General features: G+C 40.5%; 1 protein-coding gene across 2 annotated transcripts in view; it reads right to left on the bottom strand.

Annotated features, from left to right (window-relative positions):
* Positions 1 to 22,547, bottom strand: part of DOCK4 (dedicator of cytokinesis 4) — a 476,638-nt gene that overhangs the window by 271,081 nt on the left and 183,010 nt on the right. For both annotated transcript variants that reach the window (XM_060305397.1, XM_030857580.2), the window contains exon 2: positions 1,410 to 1,493. In XM_060305397.1, coding sequence (XP_060161380.1) covers positions 1,410 to 1,493 — 84 coding nt within the window. The remainder of the gene's footprint in view (positions 1 to 1,409; positions 1,494 to 22,547) is intronic.

Raw genomic sequence — 22,547 nt, 5'->3', positions numbered from 1 at the left:
AACTTTTTGATAATTGCAGATACGTCATAGAGAGGTCTCTGTCCAACTACAGCATACAGAAAGGTTTTCAGGTTATAAAACAGCTCCCAGGGGCTTCCCTGGTGGCGCAGTGATTGAGAATCTGCCTGCCAATGCAGGGGACACGGGTTTAAGCCCTGGTCTGGGAAGGTCCCACATGCCGCGGAGCAACTAGGCCCGTGAGCCACAACTACTGAGCCTGCGCGTCTGGACCTGTGCTCCGCGACAAGAGAGGCCGCGATAGTGAGAGGCCCGCGCACTGCAATGAAGAGTGGCCCCCGCTCGCTGCAACTAGAGAGAGCTCTTGCACAGAAACAAAGACCCAACACAGCCAAAAATAAATAAATAAATTAATTAATTAATTAAAAAACCGAAAATACAGCTCCTATAGTTGTGAAGCCCATTTTCACCAATTCAAAACAGACTTTATATTTATCTGTAAAGAAAATAGAAACAAAATATATCTGGCAATGACAGAGAAAAACTTTATTTTTATTAGTTACATTGGACAAAATAAATGTCCATGTATCACCACAATTTAATAACAGGCTCTAACTAAAAGTAATAGTTCTATTTGGGAGAACACAATTCTGTCAATAATGAACCTTGATATGATAGAATCTTACCATATTATAAATTCCTAATGAGGACAATATATTAAGAGGAAAAACAGTCATCTTTGGATATACTGATAGGACTTTACAATGTGGCCATTTTGATAAGAAAAAAAGAGTAGTCATTTCATCTGGGATCTTTTTAAGGACTAGAGTTTAAGGATGTTTTGTTGACCAGGAATAGAAGCATGTGAGAATATACATATTAGGTCGATTGAATGAGATACCTGTTACATAAATTAATCATACAAGTTCATTTAACTTTTCAAATGCAGTGAATAACTTCAGCCCAGATTTGAGGGAGGTGAGGAGATGGCTGCAGGACTAGAGCAGAGTTGGCCTGGGCAGGAATCCCACCTGGAGGCATCTGGTTACCCAACCTGGGGTAAGGCATTTCTGCTCTAGACCTCTTTCTTTCTGTCCTGGGGAACCCACCAGACTCTTGACATTCTAAGAAAGGCCTTCTTGTTTGGCCCCAAGTCATGAACTCTCACAAATTCAATAGTCTCAATTGCTTTCTATGTTGGCATCTAGTGAATATAAGTAAATAATATTAGGAAAAACTACAATCAGCTTAAAAATACCGAATAATGCTTTCCCATAAGCCAAACATTCAATATGCAAGAAAAAAGTTTTGTTAAAAATGGTTCACTGTGACTACTGGGGAAATTCCAGGGATTGACAGAAGTATGGAAACAATCTGTAAACTTTATGAACTGTCCAGTGTTGCAGGAGATTGTTTATACAACCTCAAACAATCAACACTAGTCTACTTACCATCACACTTCTCCAGGATCTGAACTGTATCTCCAATTTCCAATGACAGGCCATACGGGACAGTTCCTCGAAAACTGGCAATAACTGTAAGAAATGATATAGATTATATGGAGATGATCATCATATCAGTTATAGCCAGTTATACTGCTTACTATTTTTTTTTTTTTTTTTTTTTTTTTTTGCTGTACGCGGGCCTCTCACTGTTGTGGTCTCTCCCGCTGCGGAGCACAGGCTCCGGACGCGCAGGCTCAGCGGCCATGGCTCACGGGCCCAGCCGCTCTGCGCCATGCGGGATCTTCCCGGACCGGGGCACGAACCCGCGTCCCCTGCATCGGCAGGCGGATTCTCAACCACTGCGCCACCAGGGAAGCCCATACTGCTTACTATTAAATGTTATTGACTAGGAAAAATGAATGTGAGTAGGAAATACACATTGATAGCTAGAGCCGGCTGTCATATCCTAATTTGACAGATTCTTGAAGAAAGTCAATCTTTAAGTTTACATAATTCGCCAACTTCTTGGTCGAATAAGTGTTATTAATACAAATTTCAAAGATGTGGAATTGGGCTTCCCTGGTGGCGCAGTGGTTGAGAGTCTGCCTGCTGATGCATGGGACACAGGTTCGTGCCCTGGTCCGGGAAGTTCCCACATGCCGCGGAGCGGCTGGGCCCGTGAGCCATGGCCCCTGAGCCTGCATGTCCAGAGCCTGTGCTCCACAACAGGACAGGCCACAACAGTGAGAGGCCTGCATACCGCAAAAAAATAAATAAATAAAAAATAAGTAAGGAATATATTTCTTACTTATTAATAAGCTTGGTTTGCCTTTCTGCTATGCTGTTTGCAGGATATTTCTTTTCCAGAAAGTCCTCAAGAGAAGGGACTGCACCTATTTGCTCATTAATATGTCCCCAGGGCCTAGCCCAGTATGTGGCATTAAAGCAGTCTTCTGCTTCTGTAGTAAGCAATGGTGATGCCTGGACCTCTCCCCTGGGTCTAAACACACGGCCACCGTGACAGTTCCCACATGCCTCAGCTCTCAGACCGTTTGGAATTGAGGGGAGTCACCATTTAGCCTTAACCTAATGGTTACAGATTGATTGGTTTCTGAAACATTTCACAGGGCTGGGCAGGACTAGGATACCAGAGAGAAAGAGTGCACAGATTAACCATCCCTAGGTGATTTGAGTGGTTAAGGGAGAATAAAAGCACAGTGATTCTCCCCGGGAAAGTAACACTTGAGTCATAAAGGAGACAAGGATAGAAAATTTTAAAAATGTACCTCAACACACGAAAAGAGAAAGAGACATCTCCTGTTAAATACTATACACGCTGAAACCACCTTGCAATTCACATCCAAAAAAATGATAGTAAATGCTTTGACTGCATGATTTTTAAAAGCCCAAAATTTTGGAAGTGAATTTTATAATTCTCTTTCAGATGGTGAGACTTAGATACAACTCCAATCCCCAAAATAAATTATTGTTATTGCTATGAATGTGTTTTAAAAGCCTGAAGGAATACATGAACCTGTCAATAAATGAAAACATGCCAATAAGTAATGGGCTTTCAGAGAAGTCTAAAGCTGTTTTACGATCTCAAAACAAAATTAGCGGTAGCAGTCAAAAAACAGGACAGAAAACATAACCTAAAGTACATGAGATAGGCAAAAATAACTACATAGTAACCAAGTTAGAACGTTTTAGATAAGCACTAGTTCATGATGTCATTTTCTAACTATAACCATAAATACCCTATGACCTCATGTTGATGTCCTAGAAGACATGTCTGCTTGAAAAATAATCAAAGGTCTGTATATCTTGACAGATTACTTCAAATAATAATTCAGAGACCTCTTCTTATAAGGGATCAACAATTGAATAGACAGCAGATTGAGTACAATTTAAAAGACTCCAAAGCAAGCTTGTACCCAGAATTGCCTGTCTACACTCTTGAAGTTACCTTAATCTCTCACAACCCTAGTGTCTCAACCCTGCACTACTGATGCTTCTATGAGAGGTCTATGTGTACGGGCACCCAACCCAGCTCTGTGTACAGCTCTTACCACTCACAAATGCTACTGTAACTCCCAAGGCTGCCATGACTACGTCCCCTACTGCTGGTCGCTCTGTCTTACCCCTCATCACCTTCTTGAACATGGCAGCCATTCACGAATTCCATTTCTTCACCATCCCTTCATGCCTCGGCCCTTCACTTCACTGTGTTCTGAAACTGCTCTGTTCCCTAACTGTGACCACATTCATATTGCCTTTCAGGAGTCTATCTTCTTTTGAATCTTCTACTGCTTCTCTCATACCCTCCAGCCTTCTTCTGTAGACCTTCTTTCCCTAACCCTCTTCTTAAATGTTGCTGTCAAAAAGGCTGGGTGTAGGAAAATAACATCAAACTTGGCATCATGAGACGTGGGTTTGAACCCAGATCTGACCATTTATTAGCTGTGTGACTTTGGTCAATATACCAACCTCTCAGAATCTCCATTACCTCATGAGGAAAATGCGGGTAACAATGAAGAAACTGCAAAAGGTAGTGGAGGATTAAATAAGGCACCTATCAGAAATAATTTACCACACTGTCTGGTATACTCTAGCTATTTAAAAATATCTCAATTGTAAAACTATACTTTTTTTCCTTCGATCCATATACATTCTCCCTATTTGGAGAACGTGCTAAGACTTCCAGAATCACCTGTCGCTATATGACTTGCCAAGTCTCTCTCCAGTCCTGATCTGTGGCCTCAGCAGCTGACACAAACTTCCAACTTGTATATCTCTATTTAGAGGTCTAAGCACCTAAAACTTAGCATGGCTTCAACTGAATTCATTCATTATCTCCCCTCCGCCTCCAGCCAAATCTAAGCAATTTTCTCCCTCCCAATCACCCACTCTAAAATGTTAGTCTTCTGCTGTAAGTCCTGCTTTCTCTCGCTAATCCTAGGTGGATTTCTCTGCATCACTCCAAAGGGCCGCTGGAAAGCCTTCCCGGAAGGCTCCCTGTCTCCACGGTTGTCCTTCCTCAACACAGCATCTATGAGACACCAGAGGTCCCTTTGATTCTGTCACACCTGTACTTAAATGCTTTTTGGATATGTGGCATCAGGAAAATTTTATTAGGTTCAATTTCTTTTCTTTAAAGGAAAAGGTAATAAGACATATCATGCCATATCAGACAACAGTTTGATGGGGTTGTTTTCCTTTTATTTCATGCCACCATTTAGCTGATACAATCCTTACATGTCTCCAAGCCAGATCCTCGTCCATTGCCCCCAATTCTGTCGAATGGTAGCACTGTGTCCAACGACTCTACAAGCCAGAAACCCAGGAGTCATTCACATGCCCCCGACCCACATAGCCAGTCCAAGACCCACATCACAATGGCCTTATCTCTTTGATATCTCCCAAAGCCATCTTCTTCTCAACTTCTCCACTCCCACCGCTGCCCTAGCTTCGTTATCACCTCTTGCCTGGCCTTCTCTAGCAGTCTCCTTATAGGGCTGTGCCCATATACTCAGGTTCCTCTCCAATCCATTTCTCACACAGCAGTTAGAGAGGTCTTTTCAAAATTCACATTTGATGATGTCATCATCCTCATAAATATATCAAAGCTCTGAGAATAATAGAAAAAATCAGTACTACAGCCTGTAAGGTCCTGCCCTTTTCTCGTTTCATCCTGTACTTCTCAACCCTGACTTTCTATACTCTGGTCACAAAGACCTTCCTTGTTATACTCCCTCCCACACAGGACTTTGCCCATGATCGACCCCTTGCAAGGAATACTCTTCCTTTCCCTCCCCACCAAGTTAAGCTGTATTCACCCTACAGATGTCGGTTCACTGGTCACTTCTCAGAGCAGCTTTCCTCGACACACATCCCCTCACCCCAACTGCACACTCTCATAGCACCATATACCACTCAACCATCCCCTCTTATTTGTGCAAGTTTTTGAATGATGTCTCGTGCAACAGACTGTAAGTTCCATGGATATAAGGACGAGGTTAGTTCTAGCTCCCAACTGTCTACCTAATTCAGTTCAGAGCCTGGCACACAAACTGAACTCGGTAAATAATCGCTGAGGGGATGAATGAGGGCAGAGCCATTACTGTTATGTGTTCTGGTCTTAGGCAGTCAGGTTCCTTTAATATGGGCAATTCTATTTTAAGAGGGCGCTCAAAATTCTAAGAACCAAACTATATTACCTGTGAAAACTCATTCTTTCATAGGAGCTGTTTAAAACTGGGAGGACAGGTTGTCTGGGTCATAACAGTGTATCACCTCATTTCTTACCCAAGAAGTCTGCGTGGGTGAATCCTGACTTCACTCTTCAGCTATATCATATTTGATAACTATTAAAGGCAAGCTATTAAGTTCTTCAGTCTCACTGGGCTTCAGATGGCTCCTCTATAAAACAAAGGAGCTAGACAAGGTGAACTGAAAGGTCCCTGCCAGCCTGCAATTCTGAGAGTCTGGAAGAGGCCCTTCAGCTCAGCACTACAGAGCATGATATATAACTGAAGCACTCTGTCCCCAGACCAGCCTTGCTTTGGTTTTAGTCACTGCCTGAGTTCTGAAAGAATGGACATCTGTCCCCACCTGCAACAGCCATCTGATGAAGCAGAGGGAAAGCCTGTTCTCAGTATCTCCTACAAAGTCCTTTACCACTGCTCTCCTGCTACCTTTCCAGGCTCCCATCCCAGCTACCTCTCCACACACTGCCCTCCACACTGTCATACCTAATTTCTCATCAAGTTCTTTCATGCAGGCCTCAGTGCCTTTATACATATTATCCCCTTTGCGGGAGTTGCATTCCCCAGCCCTTCTACACTGGATACTGCAAAGTAGCCTTAGTTTTAGGTCTAGCTCCAAGGTTAGCCCTTTCAATTTCCTACTTCCTCTTCCCCATCCTTGGGCCCAAATGGAATCATTTACTCTTTCATCTGTGCTCCAAGGGCGCTCTGACCACACCTTAAATAGGGCAAGGTATCACATACTATTTAGCACTTTATTTATCTGTGTCTTTCTACTTGAGAACTTGAACTATTTTTTCTTTCTTTTTTTATTGACATATAGTACTGAGTTTAAGGTGTACAGCAATAATGATTTGACTTACATGCATCATGAAATGAGTATCACAGTAAGTTTAGTGAACATCCATCATCTCATATAGATACAAAAATAAAGAAATAGAAAAAAGATTTTTTTTCTTGTGATGAGAACTCTTAGGATTTAGTCTTAACATATATATATAACATATAGCCATGTTAATTATATTTATCATGTTGTACATTACATCTCTAATATTTATCTTATAAATAAGTTTGTACCTTTCACTGCCTTCATCCAGTTCCCCCTTCCACCTATGGTAACCACAAATCTCATCTCTTTTTCTATAAGTTTGTTTTTTTGTTTTTGAAGTATAATTGACCTACAGCACTATGTTAGTTCTTGGTGTACAACACAGTGATTCAATATTTCTATGCATTTCAAAATGATCACCACAGTAAGTCTAGTTATGATGTCACCATATATACATACCCATAGTTATTTATTTTTCTTTTCTATTATGGTTTATTATAGGATATTGAATATACTTCCCTGTGCTATACAGTAGGACCTTGTTGTTTATCCATCCTATGTACAATAGTTTGCATCTGCTAGTCCCAAACTCCCAAGAGAACTGGAACTATTTTTAATTCATCTTCCATAAACCAGCACACAAATGTGTCAGTGCATGAATGGAGAATGAACACACATATGGAATGAATGAATGAAGCCACTGAAAAATGGTAGTCAGGTTTTAATGGATTCAGATTATGTCAGGGACACCTCTCATAACTTAAAACATCTAAAATAAATATTGAACTGCAGATCATATTGGAGAGTAACACTTTTTTAGGCTACAGTTCAAGGCATGACTTTGATCTTTACCTTCTAAAATGGCAAGTCATTTCCAACCTTTGAATTACACAAGTAACTCTACCTTGCAATGTATGAAAGTCATGAATGGATGGATGAATGCTATCCTCTTTAAGTTTCAGGTTATGAAAAAGAATGTTGAAAGGGGAAGGCAGTTCTAGGTAAAAGAGCAAAAGATCTGAATACATGACTGGCTCAAATTTACTAGTGGTAGTACATAATGTATCATAAAGTAAGGAAAACTGGTTTATTAAAGCAAAGATTCAAAGAAAACACAGGCATTCATGAAACCTCAGTTTGCATTTCCATCAAGTGCACTTGAAGAATATGTTATGTTTAGATTCCATTTTGGATACAACTTTCCAACTAAATTCCCAAATCCTCCAAGCATTTTTGCATGAAACAAGTCCACAGTTGAAAATTCATCTTGTCCCAGTTGTTGTAAAGTAGCTCTGTCTTTATCCAAAGGTCTTCTCATCCTACACTTTCCAGGGGCATTTCCCCACCAGTAATATTTGGGTTTACTGAACATGACCACACATTGTCTTGATCCCTCGATTTTTTTTTTTGTTTGTTCTCTTATAAATTGAACCACTTTAGTAGCTACAGAAAAGATCATAGAGAATGAATCATTCATAGAGCTGGAAACATAAAGGTTCAATACTATTGTTTCAGTCCTAAGGATCCTGGGAGTACAGTTTTAAACAGCACATAAAAACTACTATATGGTATTGTTTTCATCCCTGCCCCTTTGCTACTATATAAAAATTTATTTGGGGGGCTTCCCTGGTGGCGCAGTGGTTGAGAGTCCGCCTGCCGATGCAGGGGACACGGGTTCGTGCCCCAGTCCGGGAAGATCCCACATGCCGCGGAGCGGCTGGGCCCGTGAGCCATGGCCGCTGAGCCTGCGCGTCCGGAGCCCGCGCGTCTGGAGCTTGTGCTCCGCAACGGGAAAGGCCACAACAGTGAGAGGCCCGCGTACAGCAAAAAAAACCCCAAAAAACTAAAATTTATTTGGATTAACAAACATGCATGTAAACATAGCTTATACTCAAATCCTTTAAAATTGTATGTGGGGAATTCCCTGGAGGTCCAGTGGTTAGGACTCCACGCCTCTACTGCATGGGGCACGGGTTAGATCCTTGGTCAGGGAACTAAGATCCTGCAAGCCACGTGGCACGGCCAAAACAGAAACAAAAACAAAAACACTGGCTAACATTATATGTGTAAGAAAAGTGTTAAATGTATAGGGTAACCATCTTGAAAATCATATCATGAACAGCTGCCTCTTACCACTTATTGTGTTATTCGTTTATATAATATCAGTTTAGTACCTAGTGACAGTTTATTAAAAATTAAATGTCTGTGAGAAACATCCTCATATAAAACTCACGAGTGTTTTCTATGAAGATGGTGGAAAAAAAAGCAAAATTGTGCTGTGAAACAGGGACTCATTTCTCAGTTTCAGAGACACAGCTTGCTCATTCAAAGAACAAATTCGTACTTTTAAACTTAGTACAGAGAAACTCAATCACAGAGTTCTATGACCTTTAAAGGCAAAAAAAGAAACAAATTATAAAAAAACTACTAGATGACAATCATGTAGCTCTACATCACAGATGATAACATATTCATCATCATGGTCAAAATAATATTTACCACGCTGCTACACACCACGATTCACGTCAAGCCTGGCAAATGCTGCCCTTGCCCTTTACGGGTTGACAATTTAAGACGAATGGAACATAATACAGGAAAAAAAAAATAATGAAATACTCTGTCCCTTGTGACACGAAGGAAGGAAACTCATTCCTCAAAGTCGGAGTTCATCTTTCTGATAAAAGGATCTCCAACTCAGGAACAGGCTGTGGTCTGAAAGGTCACTTGTGAGCTATTTACAACACAGAACACGATGCTATTATTCTCAAGCTCTGAGATTATCCCATGGAATCCCATTTAATACAAAAAATGAAACTCCTGTTTTTCACAACAGAAATGAGCTATGACTGCATGAGAATTTAAATAAACATTTCTATGTGAGTAGTTGTAAAATTCTGAAAGCTGGTACTTGAAACATGGCAGCGACAATGAGAAGGCAGTGAGAAAGCAGCGCACTGTGAAGGAACACCGTCTCTCAGAGGACATTTAAAAGTGGTCCTTCCTATGTCCACGTGCATTTCACACTGTTCTTGGCTTTGGTTGGTCATGGATGTATCTGCGTTTAGGTTTATCAGTTTTTATGAGTATCATTGCAGCGGGGGGGACACAAATGGAAAAAAGGGGAGAAAAAGGTAGAATTTCTGAAGGATAAGAAGATTTTTTTCTGGATAAGAGCTGGAGGAAACAGTGAAAAGGGGAAGTGGATTAAGGAGAACTAAATTCTTTTCAGGGATTTTATTTCATAAAATAGTGAACTGTGGAAAAAGAGGACAAGGGGTCACCTCCTCTGCACATGCACAAAATTCTCTTGTAGGGAAAGATGAAATAAGGTGGGGAAAAACAAGTTAACAGTCTTATCAAAGACACTATCTGTTTTCTAGCTGTCTGGATAGAGCTTGAGGGAGGCTGCAATAGAAGTCACCTGGAGATTTCTCTTGGTACGATCACTAGCACAGGATGGAACTGTCTTTCTCCCGTATCCCCCTCCATCTTGCCCCTCATGAGATGAAGTGAAGAGCAAAGTGTCATTTCTAACTTGAAGGGACTCCCAGCTGGTCATCAGTATGACAGTAGGGCCATGGGAGCAGGCTGTCCAGAAAGACTGAAAAAAAGAAATTCAAAGGAAACGTGTGAGGGGGAGACGGGGTGCTAGCTCCTGAACACTGCTTTGATGCTGAAAATGAACTCAGTAGGAAAATCAAAGAAACGCTTGCTAGGCTCCATCTTCTCTGTCCCTTGGACTTGCCATGCATTTGAGATCAGCCTCCATTCTGGTAACTGTCTATGCAGGTCTCACACAACTTGCATGCACGCCTGAGAGGCAGACATATGCACGTCTACAAATAGGACCCCATTCTTATGCCACAGGTACGGTCAGGCCTTGAGACAGGTCACAGGACTCTCTCCGGCCCTAAGTGACTTTGAAAAATCAGAAGCACACTGAATAAAATGTATTCATTTTCTGACATTTTACAAGTACCACCTTGAAAATACACTGCTGTCCTTGACTGTTAAGAGGACATTTCTACCAACTGCAGAACTTCACTCTGCTTGAACCACTGCCCTTTGGACTCGAGGTAAACGTAAAGGACAGTGGTGGGTGCTGCCACAGCAACACCCCTCTTCAGAAATGGATGACTTATTTTCCCAGCTGCCGAGAGCATTAGGGCATGCGGCCAAGGGGCAGCCTTCTGGGGTTGCCTCAGCTGAAGAGAGCTGTTTTGCCCAAGGCCATGTCCTCTTCCCAGGGTAGCCTGCACCCAGTGACTAGGAGGGCCAGGCCCTCCTGCCACAACTTGGTACAATTCTGAAGGGCCACTCCAGCTGAAGTGATGACGGCCGTCACTGGGCCGGCATCACAGGTCATCTATTCCCTCTCTCCAGTTCTGCTTCTCCTCCCTCCCTGCCATCGGTGTGACAGCCAAGAACATTCACTGATAAACATCCTGCAAGCTAACCTCCATCTCAGAGTCTGCTTTCTGGAGAGCCAAACCTGCTCCAAGCTTACGACATCACCCATTCAGAATCGACTTCTTGCCAGATGCATTTTCAAGGGAGAAGGAGAGTAGCATGACTACAGTACTATCTCGTGGTTTTAGTAAGTTCTTTATGTATTATTTCTAATCTTCTATGATGTAGGTGTTTCTATTCCCACCTTAGAGATAGAGAAAAAGAAGAGGAAAGAGGCAAACAAGGGAATGAATGAACATCAAGAGGGAATTGTTCCCCATTAAGATTTATTTGAAGACATTGTCACTGCCGCAGTAAATGAACACGTTTTATTCCCCAAAGAGTCATAAACATACTCTTCCCCTTGGTTTTAATGTTACAAATGCAAAGACACGTTCCTAAGTGGCTAAAGGTCAAACAGTAAAACTCTGAACTGATGACTGCATCCACCCATCAGTACTTTTAAAAACAACTTAATATGATCGAAAAGGTTATGGTTTTGGCCAACTGCCAGTCAGGAGGAGCATCTTGGAAAAGACAAGAGTTTAAACAATTATCTCAGAAGTATCCCAGCACTTAGGAAAGGGAGATAATATTAAGAGCTCACAGCCCATCCCCGCTTTTTTTTCAAAAATTTTTTTGGCTGTGTAGCATGTGGGATCTTAGTTCCCAACCAGGGGCTGCATGTGCACCCCCTTCACTGGAAGCACAGATCGCCAGGGAGGTCTTAACCACTGGACGGCCAGGGAGGTCCTCTAGGGAGACAAATACTGAACAGGGCGATGGAGGCCCGGGGCTTAGCTCCACCACTTACGAACCATATAGTCTTTGGGCCTCTACCGTTTGCAGGCAGGATGACATGACCTGCCCGGCCTACCTCACAGAAATGTCATGAGGATCAAATAAATGTATGAGAACTGGATTTGTAAGCCTATAAATGTAAGTAAATATAGGATATTATTTTTCCATCATCACTGCTAACTGGAAGCTTGGAGACTAGATCTGAATCTGTCATGGGTAAAAATAAGGTTTCTGTGTACAATTGCATAAATCAAAAACCCTTGCTCTGTTCTGTTATTACAGATTCTTGGAAATCATTATTAACAAGTTAAACTTAGAAAGATTCAGGTTCAACCGCTCCAGAGGGGTAAAAGGCTGACACTATTGTTTTTTCTAACAAAATGGGAAAAAAATCTTTGGCAAATGAGACAGATAAAAAAAAACAGTAACAGAGTTAAGAGAGATTTTCCTAAAGTGCTAAGGCAGAGATAGGAAGGGAAGGAGATTCAGCTTTTAATACTCCCTCTGCCAAACAGCGCAATATTTGTCCAAGAGATACTAGACAGCATCGGGAGGAAAAATTACAACACAGACTTCATGTCACAAAGTGGAATGAAGTTACAGAAAATAATAATTGCTTCCCCCACACTCCAAGGGAAAATTTTTCACTAAGAAGTGAAATACCATTCTCCAAGCAAGCATAATAAATCTACCACCAAGTATTTGGTTTACAAAATTTATATATACATTTTATATACATATATAAATCTACTTAAATAAAATACATATCCTTTTTCCAGCGTGAGATGGCTAATGTTAAAATTATATTATTTAAGAGAATTTTTGAAACACAGGATTAAGTTTCCCGACCCTTTTTTTCCCCTTAATGTCTTGCTATAAGGGAAGAGAGAGAAAAAAACGGTTACATCCTTCTGTGCTTTGTTCTGATTTATCTCTCCAAGTACTAAATACTCAAAGTCAAAAAACAGCACAGGAGAACTGAAGTGGTACACCTGCACCCAGCCCTTTCCCCCTGCACCAGAGGGACTCACAGTTTGCCCCCAAATGGGGAGAGGTCAGCTTGTTCTCACAGCCTCTTCTAACACCCTCTCTAATATTCAGCCCTGCCTCATCTGGTCATTCATCTGCCCCACACAATAAAGCACTCGTATGTCTAACTTTCCCTCCATAGGCTTTTCTTTTTCAAACTTGAATTTGACTGCCATTCCCAAAGCTCACTTCTCAAGAAGTCTGCTAGGATACTACCTACAAACCGTGGAACTTCCACCTAAAGAGAATCAAATCCTACATTCTTACTATTCATCACTCCCTCTTCTGCTCTAATGACTAAGCCAGTTTCCAGTTTTGAACAAACACTAGTTTTGACTGGTTTTGACCACTGAAAACCAGTCAAAAGCAATTTCTCTAGAAAAAGGGGAACCAGTGAACAGGTCAATGGAGAAAAGGAACGAAGTTCAAAGTTCTCTAAAAATCTGGTTCCTGCACACTTTTCTAATCTCAGCCTTTACAAACCACATTCAACAGTCACACTGAACCTCTCATCTGGGCCTTAGCAAGTGCTGCAAATGCTTTACGCTCTAGTTGGGATTCCCTTTTGCCCTTCCCCACGGGGTGTTCTTCATATCAACTCCACCTTCCCTGACTCCACAGTACCCGCCTCCCATTTACATCTAACACTGACTACACCCAGGGTCTCTAGGTCTGAGGCCCCTCTATGCTCCCAACACCACCTAGTGGCTACTCAATAAATAATGAACGAACGCACAATGTAGTTTACTCATTCATTCACTTCTATGTGCCAGCACTGTGGCAGGCACTGGAAAGACAACAGTGAAGGTAACACCTTGCATCTGTTTCATCTAGCTCATTAGTCTCGAGAAAGAATGTTTCCTATGTCTTTTTGTTCCTACAAAATACAATGCTGAATTTCGTATCCCCAGTGATTTTTAAATGTATGCACAAAACTGACACACTTATAATTCTATCATTCTTGTGTGGGGGAAAAAATTAAGATTATTGTCCATTTTTTTTGAACTTTTAACTTTGAAATAATTGAAGATTTATAAAAAACACAAAAATAGTATAAAAATCGATTCAGCCTTAAGTTAGCTTCAGCAAATGTTAAGATATTAAATAAATAAAGCACACTTACCAAAACCAGGAAATTAACGTTGATACAATATTCTTAACTATCCTACTGATCGTATACAATTTTCACCAACTGTCCAACCAATGTCCTTTGTCTGGTTAAGGATCCAACCCAGGATTCCACATTACATTCAGTTGTTATATTTCTTTAGTCTCCTCTCATTTGACAGGTTCTTTGTCTTTCATGACCTTGATGCTTTCAAGAATACTGTCCAGTTATTTTGCAGAATGTCTCTAAATTTAGTTTTGTCTGATGTTTCCTCATGATCAAGTGTAGGATGTGCAATTTGGGCAAGAATACCACAGAAGTGATGATGTGTACCTGCTCAGTGTACCTTAACAGAAGACATATGATGGTAATGTGTCTCATTGCTGGTGATGTTAACCTTGATTGCTTGGTTAAGATGATTTCTCCACTGTAGAATTACTACTTCCTTTGTAATTAACAAGTATCTCGTGGGGACATACTTTGAGACTATGCAAATATACCATTTTTTTCATCATACTTTATAGCAACCATTAATGACTCTTGCCTGCAACCTTAGCAAATTTAACTCTGACATTTTTTCATAGGGTTATCCAGACACAGCTGGTTTATTTTAATTGCAGTTAAAACCTATAATGGGTCCTTTTTGAAGGTGGCACATTATCCTGACTTTAGCCTTGATTTACTAAGCATAAAGCATAAAATTAACACCACTACCACAGGTATTCTTGAGACAACCTACTCATCATATCAAATAAAACCTCAATCTCAACATTTCATTCATTTCAGAAAATCAACAGAATTAATATTTTTGCTTAATTTCCAGTACACTACATGGTCTCCTTATATACTACTTTCTTAACCAAAGAACGGATATATGTGTGTTTGGTGAAAGATAACTTTTGAACTGTTTCAGCCAACATTTTCAAGAAAGACTGAATGGATCTTGTCATTAACTATAACCATCCACAGATGTGAATTAAGCCTTTCTGTCTTTACCGCACTTATGGGTCACCGATAAGGGAACTGTGGTAAAATTTTCAATTTCTTTTATTTCAGGGAAGGAATCTAGCCTCTAGCCTTCTGTGATGGCTAGTTTTATGTGTCAACTTGACTGAGACACAGAGTCCCCAGATGAAACATTATCTCTGGGTGTGCATGTGAGGGTGTTTCTGGAAGAAATGAGCATTTGAATCAGTGGACTGAGTAAAGCACACTGCCCTTCCCAATACGGGTAAGCATCATCCAATCTGCTAAAGGGCCTGAATACAACAAAAAGGTGGGAGGAGGAATTTGATGTCTCTGCCTGTTTGACCTGGGACATCAATCTTCTCTTACCCTGACTAGGACTTAAATCATCAGCCCTCTGGTTCTCACAACTATATCACTGGCTTTCCTGGGTCTCCAGCCTCCATCGTGGGACTTCTCTGCTGCTATAATCATATGAGCCAATTCCTTATAGTAAATCGTATACATATACATACACATATATACATATACATACGTATACATATACATGTGTGTATGTAATACACATAATACGTACTCATGTACATACATATATTTATATGTATGCATGTATATGAACATATATATGTATGTATATGTATGTGTGTGTGTGTGTGTGTGTGTGTATATATATATATATATATACATATCCATCCTGTTGGTTCTGTCTCTCTGGAGAACCCTAATACACCCTCCTAATAATTTTGTATGATAATACTGATTTTTAACTAAAGTCTTGGGTTTTACTGATGTTCCCAACAGTTCTTAAGTTATTAATTCTGTTGCATACTGTATTTGAACCGGTTATAAAAATCTTACTTAAAATAAGACGTTGACTACAAACTAGAGTAAGTCTTTAACTTACAAGTGATTTGCATTTTGGAAATTTTATAAAGTTGGTTACTTAGAACACATGGATTCTCAAGCTACCACATGATAGTATACTTGATTGATGAAGCAGCTGAAACAGTCATTTCACATGCAATGAAAACTAGGGGATGGAGGCACTTATAGTGGGGGAGGTATACTACGGCAGAGGTGGAGAGGTACTGGCAAATGTGGAGAGACAGTAGGCATAAGCTAACTCCTTCCCAACACCATGCTTCTCATCCTGGTCTCCTAGAAAACCCCAAGCCCAGAGAGGGCCACTGTACCTCAACTTTGCCACGACCTGGTGATCCATCCACACCAGTCAGTGCCCCCAATACAGACTGTATAATTATGAATACATGTTGGCCTTCTTTCACCATTTCCTTTTCCCCAAGGAAACGTAGTTGTTATCAGAACACCTCTCTCAACTTCACTCCCACCCCTATCCACAGGGCAAACCCAGCAGCTATCTGACCAGTGGGATGGGAGTGACTGAACATCCATGTTCTCTGGAATCTGGTGGAAGCCCAGCCCAGCCATTCTTTAGATTTACAAAGTATTAGGACTGGAAGGACTTTATAGGAATGATCACATCATTATATACGCGGTATTTGTAAACCTGGTATTCCTGTGGCTCATATTATCCAGGAAATTCATCTAAGCCTGATATTTCCACTTTATAAATTCTCCATGAAACCTTTCTGCTTCTCCACAATGACTATTTTTAAAATTAAAAGATAGTAAGAAAAGAATGCTGCTAGTTTATCATTGAGATTTTAATGACAAGTTAAGGCAAAACTCATGAAACTGTAATAGCCAAATCAGGGAACCAGGATAAAAATGAACATTACTGACTCAGCACTTATCAATTATAAATGAACTTTAAAATCCTTCCTCAGGGTTTCTAGAGGGCACCAAGTTCCCCTGGGGATCATGCCCTCTGTTCTTCGCCTCTTCCAATTTTATAAACTAATGAAGCAGTTGCTTCCCGTGCCTTTCTTCTCACTAAATTTCAGCTAACTATTGCTCCCAGATGTTGTCTACAGTAATTGAAATCTGCATTCTTTGTTAGCAAATTGATGCACTACTGAAAAGAAACTTTTAAAAACTATTCTCCATCCCCAAATATACTCCCTTTTTTTCTTTTTTTTCATAGAGATTAAAAATCACTGTGCTTGGCTAGGGTTAAAAATCTTTGTAAATATTTGTCCTTTACCCCTTCTACAATGAAACTTGCCAAACAAATTCGGTAAGTTTTCCAAAATATCTTCAAAAACAGACAACAGGCCTGGTGTTAGGGCCAAACCCCGTCATTTGTTTCATAATATGTTAATAAGGAAGAATCCATCTATTGCAATTCTTTGGTTTGAAGGATAATTTTGCACTTGTTTCTATTTTTCTGAGCATTACTGGAGATGACTCAGTCTGTTCATGAACTAAATCTGACAATGTGAATGCCCTTGGGGGTTATGTACAAAGTGAGTGACTTTAATATTCCAGCCAACACAGAGTGAAATAACAAGTGCCCAAAGATGATAAGATTAAAAAGAGAAAAACATTTCAAACAACAGAGAAATTTTTATTTTTTGGAAGATAACTCAAATTCCCAAAAAACCACCTCAATGTAAAAAATGAAATTGAAAATGGAATGGATTCTTCCACAGGTGTGTGGGAATTTAAAGATAATTCCATTTAACAGAAAGAAAAATGAGTATGTCAAATTCCTAAGCATCACTAGAAGAAGTTACATCTACATGAAAAGTACATATAAGAAAATATGGCTATTTCTTCTTTTATTCATGTCTATAATTAAAAGTATCTTATTTTAGAACCTCTGATAACAACCATGTGTTAGTTATGCTTTATAAAGTATTGACAATTTACTAAAAGTTTCACTATTAATAATAATAATAATAAATGTAGGTAAGTGTAGTGAATTCTTGAAGTTAAGAAGCTATATATTCATCTATATAAATGAAAAATTAGGTATTTCTAAATATAAATAAATGGATCAAAAAATTGATCGTAGGCTATCCAGATCCCATAATAATATGCTTAAAAATCCTGAATTTATGAACTTCTTGTAAACTACAAATACAAAAATTTAAACAAATAAGTAAACTAATGTTCCTGCCATCTCTCCTAGCTCTAGCTCTGACATTTGAGTAAAGTATTAGCAAAAGATTAAGATACTTCTTCAAAGAGTTTTCAATCATTGAGTTTTAAGGTCATTTTGTGTACTAAATATTTGTGCTTTTTTTTTTTTTTTTTTTTTTTTAACATTTTCAATGAATCCAGAGTAGCAGATCTGGCTAAAAGAGAACGCAGTTTTAAAAAATGCTGCATTTTTCTATAAGTTCTTCTTAAAAACATTCACAGCTAGCAAGGTCAACTTTCTATTTGTTTGTTTATATAGGAGATATTTATAGGACTAAGTTATTTCATGCCAGGAAATTCCAATTTACAATTAGAACTACACAGTTAAAAATACCAAACATTGGGCTTCCCTGGTGGCTCAGTGGTTGAGAGTCCACCTGCCGATGCAGGGGACATGGGTTCGTGCCCCGGTCCGGGAAGATCCCACATGCCGCGGAGTGGCTGGGCCCGTGAGCCATGGCCGCTGAGCCTGCACGTCCGGAGCCTGTGCTCCGCAACAGGAGAGGCCACAGCAGTGAGAGGCCTGCGTACCGCAAAAAAAAAAAAAAAAACAAAAAAATACATTATAGGGAAAAACTTTCCTACACTGTATTTGAAGCTGTGTGACAGATATATGTCTTAACTGTTTCTCAATCATCTCCTCTCCACCACCTGCCCCAATTCTGACACAGTTAAGCAAATAGGACATATTAACCAAAATCTCATCAAAATAGATAAGATGTACCTATTCTTCCCTCCATCAAGCTAATATTTTTCTTTCTTTGCCATAAGACTGAATCTTTTTTAGTTCTTAAGACATATGTAAAAATAATAAATCATTCTGTCAGCTTCCCAAAGACTAGTGGGGTTCCGCGTGAAGTAACATATGTCAAACTACTTAATATGCATGAATCTCAAAGCCCCGAGGTGAAAAAGTTCAGCTTCATGCAATTCCTTAGCCGTGGCAGGTCCTTCTGTTTGTTAAAAAACAAAAAAACAAAACAAAAATATCTCGGTTTGAATCTCTGATGCCCTTCATTTAGTCTGCGGCTTGCACCTGCTGGCCTTACGAAAAACAAATGTCTGACTTACATTTGTTTTTGGAAAATTAGAATAGACGTCAATCATTTCTTGAAAACTAGTCTTAGGCTTAAATGATCAAAACTTCAGTATCCCAAACCCGAGGGCCTTATAAGATCATGTGGCAAAGAAAATAGGCTGAAATTGATTTTGTTTTTTATGCTAAAGACCCACTCATAGCCTACACGTAAAATTTTTAAAAGAAATTTAATGGATGAGCAAAAAGCTGGGCAAGAGAGGGAGCTAGAAATAATGAGAGGGTGTGGTAGCCACTCACCACAACGGCCTGGCTCTACGTGAACATTATGTCTAGAGATTAGGTCCTAAAGACTTTAGGGTCTATACAATAGTGTAGTTTTAAAAAACTGCAATCGACTCATATAATCAAAAAAGAACATCCCTCACTTTGTATTTCTGCTCTCTCCACTCTCCACTCCCCCTACTCAACAGGATACTGTCATCAGTAAATTTTAACATCAGGAAATTTGGGAGGATGGTTCTTGGATTTACCCATCCACATCTCATTCTCAGGCTGGACAATATGTTCACATATCACTGGGCTGGCCAAAGTGACAGAGAAACCGAACGAACTTTTTGGCCAGCCCAATATCATCTGTGTTTTTCATTCTCAGTAATTTCCTGTGCTCCTTAGCCCTCCTCCCACTGAGGCAGCTGCATTTCTTCATGGGGACAACAAAACAAAGGAGACGATGCTCAGTCTTCCACTTCCCAAACAGATGTGGCTCATTTCCCAGGCAACAGTAGGGAAGGTCAAGGCTTCCATTTGCCAAGGCTTTCATTAACAAGAGCCTGGCTTTACTGGGAGAAGGGTCTTCTAAATTCCGAAGGCTGTCCTTTAAATACCCAGAGTAGAATCTGGAGAACTCAGACTTTTGGTATAAACCACAGAGCATGAAAGATGCAGAAGGGTTTCCCAACATTGGAAGGAGAAAATCTCTACCAATCTAGAAAAGGAGAGAAGGGGACGGGGAAAAGAAAGATGTGACCCAGGGGGGTGTATACAAGCATAGCGCCTGCCTGGTATCCTACTGGGGCCAAGACCCAGGAATGGGGAGAAAGGTTGAATAGATTCCCTAATGGAGTTTGGAAATTCCAAAGCAAAGCGGTCTGAGCTTCCTGTTCCATGGTACTTTGCAAAGGACCTCAATAAGAACAGTAGCCAAAGTACAGTAGAAATGAATTGGGTCTCAGTAAGGTAACCTTCCTCCCTCCCCTCTCCAGGGGACAGTAGAAGGCAGCTGAGAACACAAAAATCACATTTCTGCCAGGTCTGCAGAGTCAACAGCCCAGAGACTGCGCTGCATGGAGTCTGCAAGCTGAGTCTTGAAGGGTCAACAGCACCTGCTAGACCTAAGGTGGAGGCCAAGTGAGGATGGGAAAGGGCCCATCACCATGTCCCACTCATGCTGGGAGACAAACACGGAGGGTACACAGAGGGCAAGGGGTAATACCCAAAGCCATTGTAATTTTTCTCCTCTAAATTATTTTGGTCCAGAAATTATCCCTTTAGATTTAGACATGACAGAGAATCAATAAACTGCTAGAATGAGTATCATGAGCTTTAGAGCATGGACTTCAGCAAATCTATCCTGTTAGTTCGGAAAATTACATGTTAGTTCTTGCCCATGTGGTATAAAGGCGAGGTGAGTCTCAGAGACATGGGATGTTACAGATACATAAGACTAGGTACCTGTCCTCAAAAGGCCTCTACCTAGGTGAAGAAAAGGGCAGGTACAAAAGAAAAATAAGTAAAAAAATCAATCCTGTCAATCCTTTGACTAGCTTATTAGAAAAGGAAAGAAGTAGTACATGAAGTTCATACGTAGTTCTCCAGTATAAACTGAATGAAAACTTCCTAGGTTACTTGCAATTCAGGAGGAAGTATAACATCTTCCATCAGGCAAGTTAGACTAATCCAACTCCATGAGTCTGAGTGTTAACTTAAGCATTTTTTATCATCCACAAAGGGTCTCATCATCATTTTCATAAATTCACCAAATCTGCTCAGTAAGCTACTTTTCCTGCATCTTTTAACAGCTTCCTTAAAATCTATGTCTTTTCGTTTACCTACTGCACAGAGAGTTCTGGTCTAGTATTTCCTTAGACGATCCCCAAACCATTCCTATGTGTCAAACACGGCTCTACACAAATGGGCCACAGCTCTTTCTTACAGGTGTCCTGCCCAGCACCTTCTCCCTAATTTCCCAGTTTAAATAAGCCAGTTGGTCTCCACCACCCACAGACTACCGGGCAGGCAGCTGGAACAATCTCCAAAAAGCCCAACATGTTCAGGGCATACAAAATGCTATTTTTATCAAATATGTATTTGATTATTTATGCTAATTAATGTCAAAATTGTAAGTAGAGAAAGACCACTAGCTAATTGCAGGGACGTGCGTTACTTAGTGCTAGTCTGTATCATGATGGTGTGAGAGACACTTCGAATGGAAAGTTTTACCTTTCCCTCTTCACATGCAATCTCCTCTGTCCCCACCTGAGTTTCCCCACAGAGGATGCTACGGTATGTGCTTAGCCCATTAGAATCACCCACTCAGTAAATGTTTATTAAAGATCTACCACAAAACAAAACAAAAAAAGAGATCTACCATAGACTGGGCACTGCTCTTGGTACTGAGCCAGGAGCGTCCACAAATGTATTATAATGACTCCTCTCAGCAACTCTGCAGTAGGCACTTTTATCTGTATCTCACAGAGGAGAAAAGCTGGGCTTAGACAAGTGAAGTCATTTGCTTAAGGTCACAAAGCTTGAAAGTGGTACCCAGGAGGGTTCAAACCTCAGTTGGTTAATGTATGTTCCAGCTGTGATTACTGCTGCTTGAGAGGAGAACAGGTACCACAGCCGTGGGGAAGAGCACTATTCGGACTTTTGCATAGGTGAGCTCAAATCCCATTTCTGTTACGTATTCACCAAGTGCCCTCAAGCAAGCTATTAATCTTGTTGTGCCTGAGTTTCCTCAAACTGTAAAAGTGAGGTGATAACAGTTATCTGCCTCACACGGTTATGTGTCCATGGAGAACAGGGAAGGCATGCACCACAGTGACTGGCACACCTGCACAGTCAGTATCTGTGAGCTGTCACCATGCTATCTCTCCTACCACCACTACTACAATCACAGGGCAAGTCACTAATGTCAAGGAATGTTTCCCTGACAAAATGCTCATTTCCTAAATTTCCAACCTCTGTGATTTACTGGCTATAATTTTCTACTAATAAGCACTCAAAGCTAAAGGTCCACAAGTCGCTCCAGAAATAAAGTACAACTTCTATCAAAAAGAAGCGTTTTCTAAGGAGCCTTCCCGACAGAACTTCCGGAGTCCCTACCAGAAGCCGAGGGAGGCATGTAGAAGTAGAAGCCCGGAAGCTGTGACATGTACTATGACATGGTGCCGGGTTCCTGCAGGGCACATTGCAAAGGCCTCTGTCTCCCTGCTAAAGATTTGGTGTTTACGCCCATTCAAATTGTAAAGAGCATCTAAGAAAACCAGCATCTTAGAAAACCATCTAAGATACGGGGCAAAGTTGCACTTCT

Source organism: Globicephala melas, chromosome 9 (assembly GCF_963455315.2).
Source record: "Globicephala melas chromosome 9, mGloMel1.2, whole genome shotgun sequence".
NCBI classification, from domain to species: Eukaryota; Metazoa; Chordata; class Mammalia; order Artiodactyla; family Delphinidae; genus Globicephala; species Globicephala melas.
The sequence above is the reverse complement of the archived record's forward strand: the minus strand, read 5'-3'. Positions and strand labels throughout refer to the sequence as shown.